The sequence below is a fragment of the Anarrhichthys ocellatus genome, unplaced genomic scaffold, assembly GCF_004355925.1.
Source record: "Anarrhichthys ocellatus isolate YVR2014 unplaced genomic scaffold, GSC_Weel_1.0 scaffold66, whole genome shotgun sequence".
Taxonomy (NCBI): domain Eukaryota; kingdom Metazoa; phylum Chordata; class Actinopteri; order Perciformes; family Anarhichadidae; genus Anarrhichthys; species Anarrhichthys ocellatus.
In genome coordinates, this window is record NW_022280096.1 from 334660 (window position 1) to 354923 (window position 20264).

General features: G+C 42.7%; 2 protein-coding genes across 2 annotated transcripts in view; one reads left to right on the forward strand and one right to left on the reverse strand.

Annotated features, from left to right (window-relative positions):
• LOC116397397 (uncharacterized) lies at nt 1-9148 on the reverse strand. Its single transcript, XM_031872770.1, has 5 exons — nt 8935-9148; nt 2952-5953; nt 2252-2377; nt 1697-1777; nt 1-1057 (listed from the first exon to the last, which is right to left on the reverse strand). Exons 2-5 carry the CDS (start codon nt 5932-5934, stop codon nt 939-941), a joined length of 3309 nt encoding a protein of 1102 aa, XP_031728630.1. The 5' UTR covers nt 5935-5953; nt 8935-9148; the 3' UTR covers nt 1-938.
• vsnl1a (visinin-like 1a) overlaps nt 7797-20264 on the forward strand; it is a 27031-nt gene continuing 14563 nt past the window's right edge. Inside the window, exons 1-2 of the mRNA XM_031872771.1 lie at nt 7797-8064; nt 14066-14232. Of these exons, the coding sequence (XP_031728631.1) occupies nt 14071-14232 (162 nt within the window). The 5' untranslated portion in view covers nt 7797-8064; nt 14066-14070. The remainder of the gene's footprint in view (nt 8065-14065; nt 14233-20264) is intronic.

The following is a 20264-nucleotide window of genomic DNA, read 5'->3' on the forward strand; positions in this document are numbered from 1 at the left end:
TGTTGTGCTCCAGTAGTGGAAGGGTGTTATTAAAATTGGAATGTGTTCGTCTGCTACGATAACGAAGAGTACATTTAGCTGAACAAGTTGTTGAAAAAGAGTAAATCTATTTATGAGTTAGAACAAACAATAAGTTCGGCTGTGGAAGGAAAGATCTGTGTTGAGTAAATTCTCCTCGTTTGTCAAAATAAAGAGCTTGGATCTATGTTTTGTCTTAAGGAAGATTCATGCATATACATGACAAACACATTTTTATATGCAATTATATTATTGAATTCAATGGGGAACAGTTCAACTCCAGCTAACCTCCCACAGAAGTGCTCAAGGACATGTTGCAGAGTACACGTGAGACAACAGCATCAGAGCATCCTCAGCTCATTCAGACTGCAGGCACCCACACCTTACAGGAACAAGTAGCACTGTGTCAACACACGCACAGTGAGGAACAGCAGAAACAATCACATGGAACAAACACACAACCATGTTAAAACTAGTTCATATAAATATTAAATATGTAGTGTATAAATACATAGCAAGGTTATACATAAATACATTTTTTAAAACCCTAATCTGGGTTGGAAAGAAGCAAATAAATAAATATATAAATAGATTGATCAGTGCATAAAAATTGGGGAATATATTTTTAAAACTAGAATATTATTTTCAGCAGGGTATATATGGACAGGAAGCAGGTTTGTCATTGGGCAAGGCACTCACTCCCCAGCTGCTCAGTGGGCAAACAGCAGGAGACTGTGATCAAACGGGAAGCTCCGTAAGAAGATGGACGAAGGTGACGAGGCATTGTAAAGAAGCAGCTGTACACATGTACAGGAACCAGAACCACTCGCAGACAACAAGAAGGCGTAGAAGAACAAGAAACGCACCAACAGTTATTGGACATGGCAACAAAGAGGGCTTCTAAGCCCCAAGCCGTTGGTTCATTTGTAGGGGTGTGGGCGGTGCAGATGTTTGGTCTTGGCTCTCTTTGACAGTCCGACCCGGATCGGTCGTGTGCATGTTCGCAGAGGCTCCAGTCGCCTGGTTTGCTCCGGCTGTCCTGCAAACACACAAACACAACAATGTGAAAATAAAACAGTCTTCATTTGGTTAGACACAAAGCCACGCAGCACATTCTGGCTTTTGTTTTCTATTAATGGTTGAAAGAAAAGCAAATGGACGTACTGCCTTTCCTGATGCTTTCAGCTCTCTTAAAGCTGACAAGAGTAACAAAGTGCTTCTCAATGTGCTCGACAGAGTATGCATGCCATTAGACAGATGTGTCCCCTCAAACTGACAGGGGAACACATTGCATCTCCAGGTTTGCAGGTTGTTAGACCGACTCTGCTCTTAAATATTCAGAGGCCGGCCCACTTAACTCCCAGCAGACACCTGGGTTCCTCATGCAGTGGAGACGAGCTTCTGTGCTTCATGCACATGTTTCTCTTTAGGACGTGTTTCTGTCTTTCCATGCCATATTCGGTTTGCTTTTATCTCACTATATGGTAGAAAATAAAGTCCAAATGATTTACAATTACCCTAAAATAAATCACTAGACCCAGTGTGCACCAATCATGACAATGTGTGCGGACATTAAAATACATCTTTTAAGTGTCCTTTCTTTCAGTCGTTGAAACAAATCAAATATCAATCAAATGCTCTTTTTATCTTGCTGTCTGCCACTATGATCACAACTCACTGTAGCTCAGTTGTTCCAAGAGTGGTGGACCCTCGAAGGACGGAGACCATAGTGTCCTTTTGTGCTCCGTGTGCGGGGGCTCTGGGAGGAACAGACTGACAGTTAGAGACGGCTCATTCTGTCTCATTGGCTGCTCCGTTTACGCTTAAACAAGGCTTCTGCATTCATCGTTCCACTGCAGCTCATTGAGGAAGGGAAATGAATGAACATCCATTACAGCAAGCTGTGTCAATTAAAAAAGATAAATCAATACAAACATTTGTATTTCCTCAGTGACTTAACCTAGCTGACCCTTTATCACCCAACACTGAAAACAACGGAACAAACAACACAACAGCTTGCTCTAATTAAACTATTATGTCATGTATTTCAGACTTTAATTTAACTGTTGAAAATGTGCTTCAAAGGAAGTTTTCTGGTGGAGCAAACCGTTATTTTACTTTTTAGTACTATTTAGTTTCACCCTTGCTATAAACAGTGATTACTGAAATACTTATTGATATTTGGTTCTTTCTTCCTGAAGAAATAATACCCTTTTAAAAAAAGAAAACCAACCTTTGTGTCTCTCTTCAGTGCACGTGGATGTTTCCTGGCACAGATGGGGCACCTCCTGCTCGCCGTCAGCACCCCCAGAGGTACAAGAAGCCTCTGGATCCAGGCTGGGGTCGTCATCAGCATCATCTAAACAACAGACATGCAACACGGGGCAGTTGGAATGTATCAGGACATGTTTTCATGTTTTTCTAGCATCCTTGTTTGAGCACCGTGGTGTCGATTAAGAGGATTGATTGTAATTGTTACTGCCAATAATAATAATAATTGTTGTTCCTATTGGAAAATAGGGTCCAGGTTAAAAGAATACCTAAGTTACACTTTGAGTTCACTGAACACATTCACAGGGCTCACCAATAAGGACTGCCCGCTGACCTGGGGCCAGTCAAATGTCCTGTCGGGCTAGTAAAGAAGAGAATTGAACACATTTTTTTTCCAGAGCTGAGGATGGCAGTAGCTATGGAGGGAGCCATCTCCTAACACAATTACTTTGGTCTTTGTTGTCATTTGATAACCACTAATAAATTAAACAATTTGTAAAGGATTGACTTAGGAGAGGGAGGGGCCCTAAGGCACTGTTCAAGGTGAGCCTGTTTCTAATAGTGCTTACTGCTGCAGCTGTAGCTCATGGGTGCTGTCAATACTGGAACCTGTCCATAAATCATCATTTTCATATTGTAAATGAAATAATGCATACTGTTACCTGACAATGTGTCTCTATAGCATCCTAGTTTTGGGCTGCTGAGATTTTCTTTGCAGTTCAAAGTGTCTCCATCCAAGGCTTCAGTTACATCAACACACTGCTCAGGCGACGATGCTCTACTGTCTCCTGTGAAATCACTTATACTGACCCCAAAAAACAGGTTCAGCTCTTTCAACACCATGTCGAATAGTTTTTTCTTCTCAAACTTAGGGCTGTCGTTCACATCAGAGGCTGGACAGTCACCGTGAGAGGGGACAGTGGAGGCTGACTGTGTGTGGAAGCACTCAGAGGAATTATACGCTGATTCACAGTTAGGCTGTTGCTCTGGCCGTGCGAGAGCAATGTCATCTGCTGCGGCTGAGATAAAGTTGGGGACTTCATTACTGCTGGTATCGCTGCTGGAAAATCCCTTTGCCATGTTCTCAGTGTGACGAACACATCTTTCCTCCTCCTCCTCTTGTGGAACCTCCTCAGGCTCACTGCTCTCTGCCTCCCGCACAGAGTGGTGAGGTTGTTGCTGGGGTGATTTCAGCAGCTGCCCGGGGAGGCTGGTGAGGAGAGGGCTGCTGCTCAGGCCGTCTTCATCACCATCCAGTGAGAGTTGGATCCTTTCGAAAGTGTCGAATCCCCCTGGCATACGGCTGTTGAAAGTGAAGGCAGTGAAGGCCAAACGCTCATCTTTATTACCAACCATGAATGTTGAATCAGAGAAACAGCTGAGCTTGTTTTCTTGCTCATGGTGACTCACGAGGGTTAACTTGTGGCCAGTTATACTCACGTTTCCCTCTGTGTGTTCACTGGCACATTCCTCAGGCATGTCTTCCTTCTGCTGACTTTGCTGCTGATGATCCACCTCTGATTTCACTAATATCTCTGAGTCACCATGCACATCACTTTCTTCTCTTTCCTTTTCCTCTGCTGTCCCTTCCATTGCTACAATTACAGCATTGTATGGGTGATCAGACAAAACTCCAAGATTATGTTTCAATGCGTCATCAACATGTGTTAATTTGTGGTCATATTCACTTATTTTGCCCTCTGTCCCGTCACTGATGGAATCACCAGTTGATATTTCAGTTGCGTCTTCTGTGTATTTTTCTTTTTGTTGCAGCAGTTTTCGCTCAAAGTCCGGTGAGTTTTCTGGTTGTTTCTCGTGCTCACCAGTTCTTATTTCCTCTTCAAAACCTGTCATTCCTTCCCTTTCTTTTATCTCACTTGCCCCATCCATTGTGGCGATTTCAGCCTGTAAATATTCAACCTCCTTTGTCTTCATCTGGTCAGGACTGACAGGAAAACAGCCAGACTGATCCTGCTCTTTCAACTGATGTCCCACAGTATCATAGCTGTCTCGTCTTCCATTCCCTGCAGGAGGAGGCTTTGCTGGCCTGCTGCTGGGACTGGATTTCCAGTGACAGCTGCCGTCGCTGCCAGCCTTGTTGTGTGTTTCGTTGGTGTTGATAGAACAAGCCTGTGGTTCTGGGTATGACTGCCATAAGTCCTCTTTTTCATCTTTGCACTGCTGTGTTCTGCTGTGGGGATTTGACTTCCTGTTCTGGTCGGGGGCTGAAACCTCCTGTGATAGCCGGACGTCGGAACAGAGTGGGAGAGGTGTTTCCATCTCCAAGACTTTTATTGTTGGAAATAATTCTACACCTGCAGCGGCGCTCGCTGAGTTACAGCGCCTCTCTTTAGCCTCCCTGTCAGTTTCACTCCAGATTGCAGGGTCAATTACACTGAAAGGGCTTGCATCATTATCTCCTTCAGCAGGCCCTTGACTGATTCGTGCAGGCATTGGAGTCTCTGTTGTGTGATCAGGCGTTTCACTCAGAGCTTTGGCTATCATCCTGCCAGCAGCCTCCTCTCCTTTTGCCCCAAAGAAGTCATCAGCCTCAAGACTCGCACTCTCAATTGCAATATTTCTGGCTGATACCACATCATAAGAAACAATTGATCCCTCAGCAAATAGAGCAACATAAGGGATGGAGTTTATGCTCATGCCATTCTCATTAACTTGGTCTTTTGTTTCCCCGTTACAGATGGCAACATTTTCATATTCACAAATCTGCAATTCTAATATTTTGTCCTCATTTTTTATACCTTGTGCCAAGTTCCCAGAGGGTTGCAGGTTTGAGTAGAAAGAATCAAAGTCTGCCTGAGTGAAATATAGAAGACTGTTATCTTCTTCATTTTCCTTGCTGAAAAGGATACTCTCACTAAATCCATGCTCTTCCCACTCCTGATTACTGTCTTCAGCTTCTACAGATTGGCTCCACGTGTTATAGAAACCCGTGTCATGTAGCGCATTTCCATAAGTGCAACCAGAGTGGCATCTGACCCACCCATCACTTGAACTGACTGTTAATGCTCGGATTTGACTGGCACTGTTTTGCACCGGTCTCCCAGCTTCGTTATTTCCAGCGTGAAGACCGAGAGCACCAGGGGGCTCGTCTTCAACTGATTTCCCCAGCAGTTTACAATCAGGATGACTGGATGAATCAGCGCTCGCGTCTTTTAAAGTCTCTTTTAAGGTCTCTGCTAATGCCCTATCTTCATCATCTAGCAGGTATGAGCTGAGTTTGTCAGTTGCAGTGACTGGAGGCTGCTCATCTCTCACCAGGAGTTTGAAGCATCTCTCTGCAGCGATCAAACAGACTTCAGATGATCCGGTGTGTGCATCCTTAGTGTGTGAAGTAGTCAAGCTAGTAATGGGGATGACAATTAATTGAGCGTCTTGTGGTTGCTCATGAGGTTTTTCATCTTCAATATCAGCACTTTCTGCTCTGCATACTAAGCCTGCATTCTCCTGCAAGGTACTTGTCGATGAGGAGGAGGTTTTCCAAAACGCCAAAAGTTCTGGAAAGTCAAAACTGCTTTTGCCATTGTTGTCGTGTGTACAGTCTGTCCTTGGTCGTTTGGGGGAAAGTGGTGAAGTGAGCTCTCTCTCAGTTTGTGGACTGATATCTTCTTGTGTTATTGTATCCATTTTCTCTTTTCTGAAATACCTGAAAAAGAAACAGCTTGAGTGAAAACAATGACTAGAGTGTCACTCTATCACAAGAATGCAATCATGTAATGCATAACATTATTTTGGTAGATAACATTTCTAGAATAACCTATTCCACATTAAGAAAGACTTAGAATACCGACTCAATCTAGTGATTCAAAATAGGCTGTAAGTGGATGGTCTTTTGAACCTCAGCCTGTGCTATAGTCATATTTCCTCATGTATTACCATAATAGCCCATTTGCTCTGTTGTATAACAGCTATAGTCCCTCTTACACCAAACCTGCAGTTCAAAACACATGACAGTAATCCCACAGCAAAACACAACTACGTAATGTCCAGTGAGTGCATTTCCTATAACAGAACAGAATGTTACACAGAATGATGCTGATTCACTGTACAGAATACAGAGATGGCACTGTAGCACTGTTCTGTTGCTTCCATACATTAACTACCAAATCAACAACTGCTGTGCATCAGTTTCTGAGAAGGCCAGCTTTGTTTCAATGCACGTGGGCCCTTTCAGACATTTTGACTTGTCATGATAACTAATACTTAATAATAACACCTGTGTTTTTCTTAATGTGACATGTCTAAATGTCTTCTATGAAAATGGGCCCTCATGTGTCCTGTATTCATTGTTAGAAGGAAGAATTTTAGGAAACCAAGGTGAAGGCATCAAACATGTGATGTATCTTACCTATCTCTCTGTCTTGTAAATACATGCTCAAAGAGCTATTTTTTAAATATCAAGCAATCTATGATAACTTAGCAGAGCAAAAATAATACACCCAAAATACGTTACCACTGTCATAGCTACAGAATGCTTTATAGCAGACTGGACTTTAAATTACCAGGTGAAATAGTAATATTATAACATTCACATAATCCCATTACACAATGGATCATCAAAGCAATCTCATAATATCATTCAAAAAACGTATTTTTTGAATTCCGTTGCTGTGTGGACTGATTTGTTTCACCAATGTTTCTTACTAACCAGTTTATGCCAAATTTAGCAAGAAAAGAAAAACCTTTCAGGTAAGATAGCTGGCTGGATGCTGGCAATTCCCCGTTTTGAGCTAATCAGTTTTCATAACTCAAACCAGCATATCGATGTATTACAGTATGTTAAATAGAATGACTTTCATTAGCAAAGTCAGCTAACGTTAGCGGTTAGCTAGCTTAGCGTTTGTGGTAACTTATATTCCAACTCTACTATTAAAAACGGAACATAAGCAAACCTTTCGACATTGTAAGATAGTTAGGTCTTATGCTTCTTTAACCAGCTATTGTTAGTTAACTTTGTCAATTACTCACCTTCTAAGTTAATTAAGCAAGCATAACATACCTGACCCGATATGTGCGTCTGTTGGCTAGCTAATGATGATGTCGTTTTCCTGTTATCCTCTATGTGGCGCCAAACCACTGCTGCTGAACGAAGCTAACCTTATTTAGTTTAGCTAACATAGCGTTACATTGTGTGGATTTGCTTTAAGAATTTGAGAAATAGTTTGTTTCCGTCACTGGATGTCATAGAAAGGTCAGATAAGAAATAGCTGAACTTTATTATCAAATATGAAAACTCGTGTTTGTATTTATAATTTCTTGCTGCCTTTGTTCTTTCTTTATTCTTCGCTGCATCATGTTTTAATGTTTTAATACTCAAAACACACTGCGCGAGAGACAGAGATGCACTGCGCGCGCGCTCTCTCTCTCTCCCTCTCTCTCCCTCTCTCCCCCCTCTCTCTTTCTGTCTCTCTGTCTCTGTGTCTGTCTGTCTGTCTGTCTGTCTCTCTCTCTCTCTCTCTCTCTCTCTCTCTCTCTCTCTCTCTCTCTCAGTATCCGTCTCCTCCTCTCGGCACATCAACATCAGTGTGTGTTCAGCAGCATCGCCCTCCGGACCTGCACCGCTGACTTTTCTCCCGAAAAATAAATAAAACCCCATAGAGAAAACAAAAACGCACGACAGAAATATTAAGCTACCAGTGGCTCAACGGGAAGCTTCAGACCTTTGAACCGCTTCTTTTTTCCCGTCCCCGCAGGTTTTCTTTTGACCACTCTAGACACCAGCCCGGACTTCTCCCGTTGACTCCGCACTCTCGCAAGGTAGGATGGATGTTCTGTGTGATGCGTTCAAGGGTTCCTGTTTTGTTTTTCTGATTTTTTTAGCATGGAGTAAATCATGGTATTGACCTGCATGATGTAACCTGCAGTGCGTCATCCTTTTGGTTGCATAAGACCCATTTATGGAGTTATTAATTAAATATGAATGATAACTTCAGTAACGACACTTATATATAGCCTCTGTAGCCGTTTGTACGTTTTGCACGTAAAAACGCGACTTGTCACCGTTAGATAAACATGGTTTTGTGCATGTCTTGCTTGGATTTACTCGGACTGCCTAGACACACACGCACACGCACACCAGGCTTTCGATTCAACAACAAAAAGTGTAAAGGCAGAGACGAATCTGCATTTGTGCCGGCTGGTTAACACAATGTCCCCGATTTTTTTTTCTCGACTACAATTGTGACTTTGCGTGTCTTGGCTCTACGTGGCACGAGGTGGTGTGATGATGTATTCTGGTGGAGTTTTGCACTGGTGCTGATGTTGCAAGGGTGTGTGTTGCGCGCTGAAGGAGGAGGAGGGGGGTGGGGTCTCTTTTTGTCACACATCATTCTCACAATGAGGCTACTTGCAAATCAATGCAGGCGTGACCACATCTCATCCACGAATCCCTACATGCTTTGTGGAGGCTATATTCATTTATACTCTTCTGCGCACACACATACACACACATACAAAGGCAGCAGGATGACAGAAAAAAATCTAGCAGATTTCCGTGAATCTGATCCTGGAGCTGCATTGTTCCTATCTGATGGGGCCTCTCTTGGCTGGAGCTCTGCCTGCCGCTCAAGGTCATCCCCTGTTGGCAAATGATGCTAAAGGGACAGTGTTATTTATTAGCCCACCTACCGCCTGGCTCAGTTGCAGGTCTTGCTGGTTGTTACAGGACCGTAAAATGTGTCAGGTCCACACCTGTCTGCTGATGCGTTACCGCAGCTGCCATTTGTTTTCTTGCTGGTTCTGATGAGGACCTGGCGGAATAGGGATAATGACTCAGGTCTGGAGTCAGCATGGTGCATCGCTACTGCAGGCTGACCCAGAGTGTCTTGTCCTAGACTCTGCCTCTCTCATCGCTCCGGCTAAGATAAAGCACTGACATCTGCTGATTATGCACAATATATGTCTGTGCACAGTAAAAAAAATTAAAAATAACACATGCTAGGAAAGTGCTATGAAATAATCAGGGGGGGGGGGGGGGGTTTGAGACGGATTCAGAGGCATGTCATTCTTGTCAGTACAAAATACTGAACACACCCCGCCCCCCTGTTAGCGCTTAATTCTATGCATGGTAATGGTTGTCATTAGTTACTGATGAAAACTACTCGCATCTTCAAAAAAAAATGCTCCTTTTCTTTGTTCATCTTTTCCTGTTACTGTTAGCCCGTGTTTGTCCGTGTTTGTCCGTTGTGGAAGCAGTGGAAATGTAACACAGCGAGCTGCAGAATGTAGTAATTTCCTCATTCTCACATTTAAAGGCTGCTGACTACCGAGGAATTACCGAGCAGAGAGATTTCGTGAAGTTATCTAACATTTGAAGATGGTTTTCATTCCATTCCTCCCTCAGTATTGCAGTGCAAGATGAGCATTGACAGATGAGAGTCACAAGGCTCCAGCTCTGAAAAATGGCAATTACTGGTGGTGTTCATATGAGAATGAAAAGTATGGAAGACGGATCATTAATTCCTGGCAAAACGGCACAAAAATGTGTATTTTCTGACTGACCATCCAATAACTCCGATGTGTGCAAACAGACACAATGGTGGTCTTTAAAAAGTCTATTCAAACATGCGTAGGAAGATGTTTTGCGAAAGCTCCAGCATGTTGCCACTTGCGTCACTTTAAAGGTTGTGCAGTTGGAGGTTTTACATAAAGTGAGATGAGGGGGCGGTATTCAAAAATGTGTGATTTATTTAAATGTTAGTTTGCCTTTTTGTACACCATAAATTAAAAACTCAAGATAAATTCTTATATAGTCTGTATAAGTTACTTGTTTTATCAGGTGTATTACTGCATGACATGTAAAAAAAGCTCTCACAGTGACAAAGCTGGGCCACCGGTAACACGCTGACATTATACAGATGCAGCTTCAGCTCTGCTGCTTGCTGCTTGAATGAAGGGAGACGGAGTAATGAGTAACACTTGCATTAAGACGCAGTGTGAGCTCTTGTGAGCACATTGTGTTCATATTAGAAGTGAATTAACATTTAGAACCCCATCAGAAGTCTGTCTCTTTCATCAGATATATTCCCCAAGTTTTCCGTGTTGTGTTTGCTTTAGCGTGATAGCGGAATGAGTCCTGAAACCTGGAAATGAGTCAGCATTTCCAGTTCCCTCGTCTCTAAGTCAATGTGGTTTTTGATTTGTTTTTTGTTTAGATGCCTTAAATGAGGTCTGTGATTAACAGAAGCTTAAGAGAATTTCACTTTTGTTCTACAATATAATATACTTCAGAAATACCCCTCTGGTGAATTTTGAAGTTTTGTGTACGTGTCTTCAAAAAGTCAGTGGCTAACAAGTGGCTAAATGAGACTGCTAAACGCTATCACACCGATTAGTCCGCCATCACAGCCCCGTCGTGTTTACTCGCGCTCATGAGACCGTGGTGTAGTTTGTTTACAGCCTAACATTAGTTTACTTCTGGTGACTGCAGTCACGCTTTATGATCAAAATTTGAGAAGAATATCTTGCTAAACAAAACCTGTAAAACAAATCATAAACGTTAGTTTGCCACATTTTCTGCATTAATCCAAAATTCAACTTTTTGTCAAGAGAGCCAGTACAATGCTAACTTCTGGGTTGGCCCAAAAACGTTCGTCATCCCTGCAGCGCTCTTATTTATGCTGACATTATGCTCATGTAAGTGCTTGTGTAGCCTTGAAATGCAGCACTTGAAGGTGCTAAAAGCGAAATTCAGAGCATGTCTATTGCCTCCACACGGCTCTCAACATGAAAAAGGCTGAGCCGGTGGCTCTGAGCTAACCGTGCTAACAGGGCTAACAGTGCAAACAACAACAACAACAGTGCTGACAGAGCTAACAGTGTAAACGTGAGGGGGAACTGGAGGGTGGGCGCTACGCTTCCACAACAATGGTGTCCAGCTCTAACCGCCGTATGAGAGCAGTGCCCAACGGCGGCCATGAGCTAGCCAGTGGGGCATGCTCACGTGCACTAACATGCACTAAAAAGCATGCACGGCCGGCCCAGCTATGTCAACAAAGCACAGAGAAGCTCTGATTAGAACACACAGAGGACTTCGTTCTCTGCTCAGGTAGGTACTTTACTCCACTATATCTTTACATAGATAACAGTTGTCAGCTATATTAATGTTCTGTATATCATATAGAGAACATTAAGCTTAATTCTTAATGATTTCTGTAGTTGTGGGATGCAGAGTGCATGCAAATTGACAAACACACATCAAATGCATCACACAGACCTGCACAGTAACATAATGGCACGGCTGTGTGCTCACATCTCTCCCGGGACACATCTGTCTCCAGCTGCAGCTGCTGTCTTCAGACTCAGCCCATCTTGTCGGACAGACTATATTGTAGCAGGAAAGTGTTAGCAACTAGCTGCCATGCAGACTGCACTGCCTCCTCACTTTCACTGCAGCATTGAGAGGTTTTTCCTCATGTAACCCAATGTTTCTGAATGCTACACGCAGGAACAAGAAGAGGCTTGTTTTAGTTGTCATATTCAGACAGTATTGATTCACCCATAACGACTGCTGCACATGTACTCTTCTACTCTGGTCAGTGCACGGTGGTTTGCCCTTAAGAGAGGAGCTGAAAACAAGGGTACAGTAGCATTTACTGAATCTGAATCGAGCATCAGATCCCCTTTTTGAACCACAATCATTCAAATCCCTCATCAAATCTTTTAAGCTGGATTGTTTTGGGGAGAGGCCGATCTTTATTTTTTAAAGAAACGTACTGTTTCTGTTGCGCTGGCTGTGAGATCTGGGAAATAACCCCGATGATGTCATAGTACAAAACTACAAAGTTATATCAGAAAGCCCGCCTTAAGTGGTGGAGTAGAGTGTGAAACCAAGCAGGGAGGCTTTAATGAAATAAACCTTTTGAGTTGCATTATGGAACATTTTGGTGCCCGTTTATTTTGTCTTGAGCCATAGGGACTAAAAGTCAGGATATACTGTATCTGCTGCTTCCATTGTTTTTTTTTAATCAGCCTCTCATAAATCCCCAAACGTCATAGACACATAATACTACATCACTGGATCAATGAATCCAAGTCTTTCACCACCAAATATCTATTTTACTTCTGTCCATGCTGAGAGAGGCATCCCTCCTCCAAACAAATACAATTGAATTAAATTGAAAATTGAATTGAACCCTTCTGAAAACTTAAATCCTGTAGAACCAAAAAGACAGTTGTCATCTCTACCAAGAACTAAAGAAGTAAAAATCAAATGCACTTATGGGCGTGTCAAAACGTCTTTTGTCGGCTCAATTACTGTTGTTGCAGCATCATTTTCACATATCAAGGAGGCATATTCTGAATGCGAGACAAATCAGACTGCCATGTGTTTATGTTTTGGGGAAACAAATCATTGCCCAGCAACAGGGATTTTATTACACATTGTTTGCTAACAGTTTTGCTGTTGTGCTGATCCACTGCTACTAATTCATTTGCCACCATTGAAAAACGCAGAGCACCAATTGTGTTGATTTTCCCATTAAAACTGCAGTTAAAGGATGTCAGGGTCAGTTCTGATTCTGAGCGAGAACGATATACAACGTCCTCTCCTTTCAGAAGCAGCTGAATGCACTTACAATACCAGCAGGCCATATAAACACAAGGCTGTTTTTCTATGCTCTTCAATAGCTCCTATTTGAGAGATGCAAGGTTTTTTATTCAAACACTTTTTGTGTGCTCATATTGCATAATCTGTGTGATAACTGCAGTATTACCTCCTCACACACAGACGGCTCATGTAAACGTAGGGGAAAGGGTGGATGGATGGGATGTAATGGTCCTGTGGCTTTATGCACCAAAGTGTCTTAGCTGAGTAAATGAGCTATAACTTTCTGAGTTCACACGATGTCTACAGTTTGGATTTAGTGTTATTTTTGTGATCAAGGCTTCTGAATCTGAAACATCATTTTCCTGTGTTTGACAGTTGCAAAGCAAAAAGAAAAGGGCCTTGATTTGCACAAATGCAGGTGATCCAAAATGCTGCTTATCCCTAATGAATTCATCAAGGATGTGCCAGAAGTGATGTTTGTCGGTGAGCATCAGTCATGTCGAGGCGCTTCATTGGGCTCAGCTGATAGAGGACATCCATCCAGGCTGAACTCTGGTCCATTTTTCATTTTCAGATTTTATTGATAACGTCTAAGTTTCTTCATGACCTGGCTCCAGACTATAATGTAGACCCTTTAATCCCTTATGAGCCTTCACATGATTGAACCGCGGGCAGTGGTCTCCTGTCTATGATGTAACTCTGGCTTTCAAAAAAGGCAGCAAAGCGATGCGTTACCTGTCTCAGGTGAGCTCCAAGTGTCTGCGTTGTTGATCTTTATAACATATTGAAACAAATGGACACCAGATGCAACGTTGAAGGTCCACAATCAATCTAAAAACGCATGGCATGCTTTAGAAAAATGGTCCCTAAGAAGCGTCCTTGAATGGAACTTTGCAAAAGCTAACGCAGCATGGCAGGCCCCTGGTTATGCGTGCAGCCCCCCTTGGATGCCTGCCAGAGGCTGCTCTCCTCAGCCCTGTGCACACACAGACAGATTGGCTCGCACTTTCACAGTTCTCTAGAAATCTCTATTTTCAGCCTCGATAAATAGCTCTGTGACAGCCTCCATATATTAAGGCTCAGAACATGTCATTTGTAAAGCAGTAAAGTCTGAGCTGAAAGGTGCCTAAAATCATTAATTTTGTATGTGTGTGTGTGTGTGTGTGTGTGTGTGTGTGTGTGTGTGTGTGTATGTGTGTGTCCTGTTCGCAGGCAAAATGGGGAAACAGAACAGCAAGCTGACCCCTGAAGTGATGGAGGACCTGGTGAAGAACACAGAGTTTAACGAACATGAGCTGAAGCAGTGGTACAAGGGTTTCCTGAAGGACTGTCCCACCGGCCGCCTCAACCTGGAGGAGTTCCAGCAGCTGTATGTCAAGGTGAGACTCGCTCCCACTCCATGGATAATACACACACACACTGTGTGTTTCAGCGCCCATTTGTTCGTGCTCGCCCCACACACACACACACACACACACATACACGGAGCAAATACCTCTGAGTCGATCTGACTGGAGTTGAATAAAGCAGTGGATGTTCAGCCACTAACAATGAGGTTGGATAGAGTACGTTTTGTTAGAGTTCAACCGAGGAGAACAGGCGATGTGTTACACAGAACGCTGCTGAACTCATTATAGGCTACTAGTTGTTAACAAATGCTGATGGTGCTTGAATCAATGTCCTATGAAAAGCTCAATTGAATATATAGAGAGAGCGTAATGCGTCATACTCTTAAAACTACACCCACCAGAATGGGAAAATCTGCGCCGCAATATGCAACCAAGTGCTAAAACGCTAACTATATGCCTGTAGTAGCTAAAAACCACTTTACTACAGATGTATCAGTCCTTTTTGATGAAAGCAAAACAATGTTTATGAGCACTGTAAGATGTGACCCAATAGCAGAACAAGGAGCTAAAAGATGCTTAAGATGCTGAGGAGAACTGCAGTTACATTATAATTGTTAATAACAAAACATTGATAAATGTAGCTTTAAATTCAGGTTAGTGTGTCATTTATAATGTGTATGGGAGGATTTGAGTGATGGTGTAGCTTAACTGAATTTAAGTAGTATTTGTAACCGGGGTAATATTCATAATGGTAGTAGTAACACTATTAGCAATTGTAGAAGTATTAGCAGAAGATGCAACAGTAGCATTAGTAATAGTATCGCAGCATCAGTGTTAATTATTAACTGTGTTCATTTTAAAAGGACAACAAAATGCACTCTATGTGGGTTTTGCCACAATATATATTAACAGGGTTGGTTGGGGTCACATGAATACATTCTGAATCACCACAAAAACCACTGAGGGAAATCACATTCCCATTATAAACCCTGCAAGATTTTAGCAGGCATCCTGCCATGTTACCATTCGCCACTCCCGTATGTGGGCAGAAAACCAACAGAGTGATGATTATCTTCTCCTGCTAATATGTAGCCTACTGTATCTCATTACCTCTGACAGAGCAGAGTGAATCTATTCCATAATGTGTTCATTGAGTCTTAGAAATCAGACAGGAACACTTTCATAGAAACAACCAGAAAGGCTCAATAATATATAGTCACTGCTACGATGAGTGCTGCTACTAGCATAGCTAATACGACTCTCTGCTGCTAATAATAACAAAATACACAAAGAGGGTCAGAAAGAGGCAAATGTTGTACCTCAGCTCTGAACATTTATTTATTTATTTTGAATAGAAAAATAGATGTACACATGTGCCTACAAGAAGCCTTGACTGACTTTGATGCTCTCATTAAACCTGACCCTGGTGGGATTTGGTAAAAGGGGCATGAAATTGGAGGCAGCCACCTTTAAATGAATAAACAATAACTTGAAACAACAAATACAAATGACTCACAGTACAATAAGTGTTTGTTATCATATAGTGTGATTATTAAACCTGCATACAGAGTTAAGCCCATGTCCTGTCTATTTAACAGTCACATCTGACTCATAGTACTTACTATATGTCCCTATTTTGTCAGGCTTATCTCAGCACCTTGTGTCCTCTTTGTACTGTATGTTTCAATATTCTAAGAGTCCTCATGGAAGAAAGTGCTGTGAGTAGAGTAAGAATAGGCATCCATCTTTTATCACAGTGCCAGGAAATGCCTCATAACCAGAGGGGGCTGCTGTTACATAAGACACGCCTGGGTACTGAGGTCATGGGGGCACTTCCTCTAAATGCCATCAGAGCTCATGCGTCAGCTGAGACCACAAGAGGACGTAACAAAAAAAGAATAATCTTGAAAACATCAGGAATAAGGGAAGGAATGCCAGCCACGATTTAAAAAAGAAAATAATCAGAACAAAGCACACCTGTGGACACTGGGAATGACGTTTTCCATTTGAGCCAACCAAAATCGAAAACCATCAAAATCCTTTCAAATTGAACAACGAGAATCCCCTGGACTTCTGGGAAATAAGATAACAATAGAGGGATGCAAACACAAATGAAATCGGGTGGAATATCCCTTAAAGATCTCTTCACAGCACAATACGACAGCACATGTGCAACAGACGCAGGAGAAATCTGCAGCCGCACAAAAGGGGGCAACACAGCTCAGATCTGAAGGGGTCTTTAGGCTTCTGGGTAAATCCTATTATTGATGCAACCTATTGTGTTTCTAGGCAACAGTGTATTGGTGATAGGGCTTCATTTAAATCCAGAGAGCTGATAAGTGGGAAAAAACAGTCTGCTGCGACCTCACATTACAGTAACGGGACAGATTGTTCCTGTGAAGAGTGACTCTGTGCGTGTGTGTGGGGGGGGGGGGGGGGGCATATGTTCAGTGGGAGGGAGAGGGAGACAGAACAGGGTGTTTGCATCAGTTGAGAGCGAGAAACACGGAGGGATCAGAGATGGGAAAAGTCAGCAAGTGAATGAGTGTGTCTACATTATTTATTAGTCATTAGCTCAGATGGAGTCATGAGAAATGTTCGAGAAGAGTTGCGCTTGAATGTGCGTGTGTGTGTGTGTGTGTGCGCGCGCGTGTGTGTGTGTGTGTGTGTGTGTATGTGTGAGAGAGAGAGAGAGAGTGTGCAGACAGGCAGGATTCAACTTACACCTGTGCACCGAGGTGTTTTTTTAACACGCAGTGAGATCTCCCTACATTTACACAGATCTGCACTGCCAGGGTGATAAACGCCTGGCGGGGGGGCACCTCCACTCAGCAACCTGCCTGGACTTAATGTACTGTTTTATTTGGACTTCCACACACACACTGTTCTCTTGCTGCTTCTTCTTCTTCTTCTTCTTCCTTTTTTCTCTGTCTCTCACTCCTTTAATTTCCACTGCCTCCCTTTATGGAGGTAATCATCTCCCAGGCTGTGAAAGGGGAGGGAGAGGAAGAGAGAAGGTGATAAAGAGGGAGAGTTGAGAGGGAGAGGCATCAAACAACAGGAAGAGAGGAAGAAACAAGGGAAGGGGAGATGGAAATATGCTGTGCATATCTCGAGGATAGTGATATTCATATTTGATGCTGCGGTGTAGCGTATACTTTCTTTGTGGAGCGTTATCAGTATTATCGCTCCTACAGTTTGATCAGGACTGGGGGGTCATGATCACTTGGTATGTCATTATAAGAGGAAGTAATGAATCTCAGTTCTTTCAAAACAGTCAGATAGTTGAGTTCAACAATGACTTTTGATCAGTCGCTTTATTCAAAATGATGGCTGAATGGATATAGAAATGAAGAATGTGAAATTAGAAGTAGATGAAATGGTTTCCAGATGTTAATAACTTAATTTAAATGTCCATCAGTAATATCAATTTAAATTGAATCGCTTATTTAAATGCATGTTTTATATTAAAGTAATCAGAAATCTCTCGCTGTGGTAAAGAGGCTGAATAGATGATTTATTGGGAAAAAAACTGCACATCTCTTGAGTTATACCCATGTGCTGTAATGTGTACAGGCACGGTCAAACAGCTAAATCATCCCCACATCTAACACAAATAGTTGTGTTAGAGCAGGGGTGCCCACACTTTTTCGGCTTGCGAGCTACTTTTAAAATGACCAAGTCAAAATGATCTACCTACATCAAAAACATTTTTGGTCATTACCTTACTCTGATGACTTGCACTGAATGGGATTGGCCAGAGTTGCATAGTCCTGACAGTAGCTGCTGGTAGCCCGCCTCAAGCAGACTTCAAATGATCATCAGTCATGGTGGAACGGTGTTTGGACTTAATGTTCTTCATGTGGGAAAAGGCTGACTCACATAAATATGTAGAGCCGAATAATGCAGTCAAAAAGGGATCACATGTCCTCATGTTTGGGTACTTTTCCTCTGTGAGAAAACTGTCCATGAGCCCTGGACTTCAGCTGAATGTCAGCTTGCAGTGTCAAAATCTAATCCTCCACTCCAGACGAGTTCAGGAGAAACAGCGTTGCAATTTTTGATGCGAGTGAATCAACCTCAATATCTTCCCGAAATGTGCAGCACATAAGTGTAGCAACTGGCTCGAGTAAAGCAAAGTCTTGAAAGCGTTTGTCAAACTCTGACAGACACTTGTCAATCTGCTCTGTGTAGCGCGCACTGTCAAGTTACGCGCACGCCTTCCGTTGAGTCTCCAGTTCTGACGCAAGGTTTTGGAAGTTTCCCAAATCATGGCGCTACAGCTTTAGCTTCTTTAGTAGAAATAAATTGGAAGGCTAACTAATTAGCTCGCCGGAGTTTTGCAGTAGCTCGCCACGTGTGACACACGGGTCATACGTGGTGACCCGTGTGTTAGAAAATCAAGTGGCAAATGCCATGCGGACATCTAATTTATTTTGAATGGCATGCGATCTACCCGCACTACCTCCGCGATCGACCGGTCGATCGCGATCGACGTATTGGGCACCCTTGTGTTGGAGGCTTGGGACATAAGAACTAGTCAGTCACAATAGCTCTCTGTGAGCTTTTAGACTCACTGTGTTTAGGACTCCTTAATATATCCATAATACATCGATATATGATATGAGACTAGATATTGTCTTAGATTTTGGATATTGTAATGTTGTCTTTTCCTGGTTTTAAAGGCTGCATTACAGTATTTAGTTGCTCTATTATTTGTCGTTACCCACACAGTCATTATATCCACATTACTGATGATTATTTATAAAAAATCAAATGTCAATTTTTTATTAAAGCCCCAATAGTCAACCATACAATATCTTCAATATTGAGGTATTTGGTAGAAAACAGTGTGATATTGTAGTTCATTGTAGAAGCAAGAAAATAAATTCTGTTCAAAATCAATTTACACTCTCTATATCCTCACCTGCGATGTCAGTGTGATGACGCCTTGCCTGTCACTGCTCATGAAACCTGGTCAAACTATGCCAGATCATTGAAGTGACCTCCTGCAGGTCTTTCTTCCCCACTGGATCCTCACTTTCAGTGGCTTCGCCGATGCCAGACAGTGATGCACAAACGGAAGAGAGTCTTCCGTGAAAAGTCACACTGAGCGGCTCACCACAGGGCGGGAAACGTCTCCTCCCTGACACGCCAGCCGCTCTGGGAGCCGTTCGTAACAGGATTACCACACTCCCCGAGATGCTAAGGTGATCGATTTTGTCACTAGATTATTATTTTTTTCCTTGCAGATAACTGTGAACACACACACACACACATGCATTTAACAGTGATCCATACACATCCACAACACATTGTTCATTCTTTTGATTTAACACAGGATATTATACATGAAATGAGCACCAATACGGTTGGTGTCCTGCCAGTGGGTATTCTGTTGTTGTTAATGTGATGAGGTAGCATTACAGCGTCAGTATAATGGACTTCATTAGGGTTTCTGCTACACACAGCAACTCTCTGTTGTTGTTTCCACAGAGAAAAACAGGAAAAGAGAAACAAAGAAGAAGCAGTTCCACACTACAACTTTGTATTTTGAACTTGCAGGTGCTGTCATGGTTTCTCTGTAGCACTGGAAAGGCATTAAGAATGTGCTTTATTGCACTTTGTAATTCAGGTGTCAGTTAGTATCATGATGTATAATAAGGCTGGAAAGAAATAGGACATTTTGAAATGACAAAAATAACTTTTAACTCCTGGTGTGTTGCTTTAGATGAGAAGTGATATGAAGAGGAGAGAAGACGGCCTTGCTGTAGATTGGAAGCATTGTTGTGACACTGGCCCACACACACACACACACACTCACCCACACACACACACACACACAGATGCTGGCCTGAATATGGATGTGTGGATGGATTCCGCTCTGTTGCGTCTCGCTTGCATAGCCTCAAGGCTTGGTGTGTGTTTGTGCATGTGTGTGTGAGCAACACTTACCATCCAGTAGCACTGACTGCTATCGCCTCCCCAGAGGGACAGACAGATGATAGGCAGGTAAATGGAGCGACAGACGGACACTGACATCATCGGGCCAATCGCCTGTT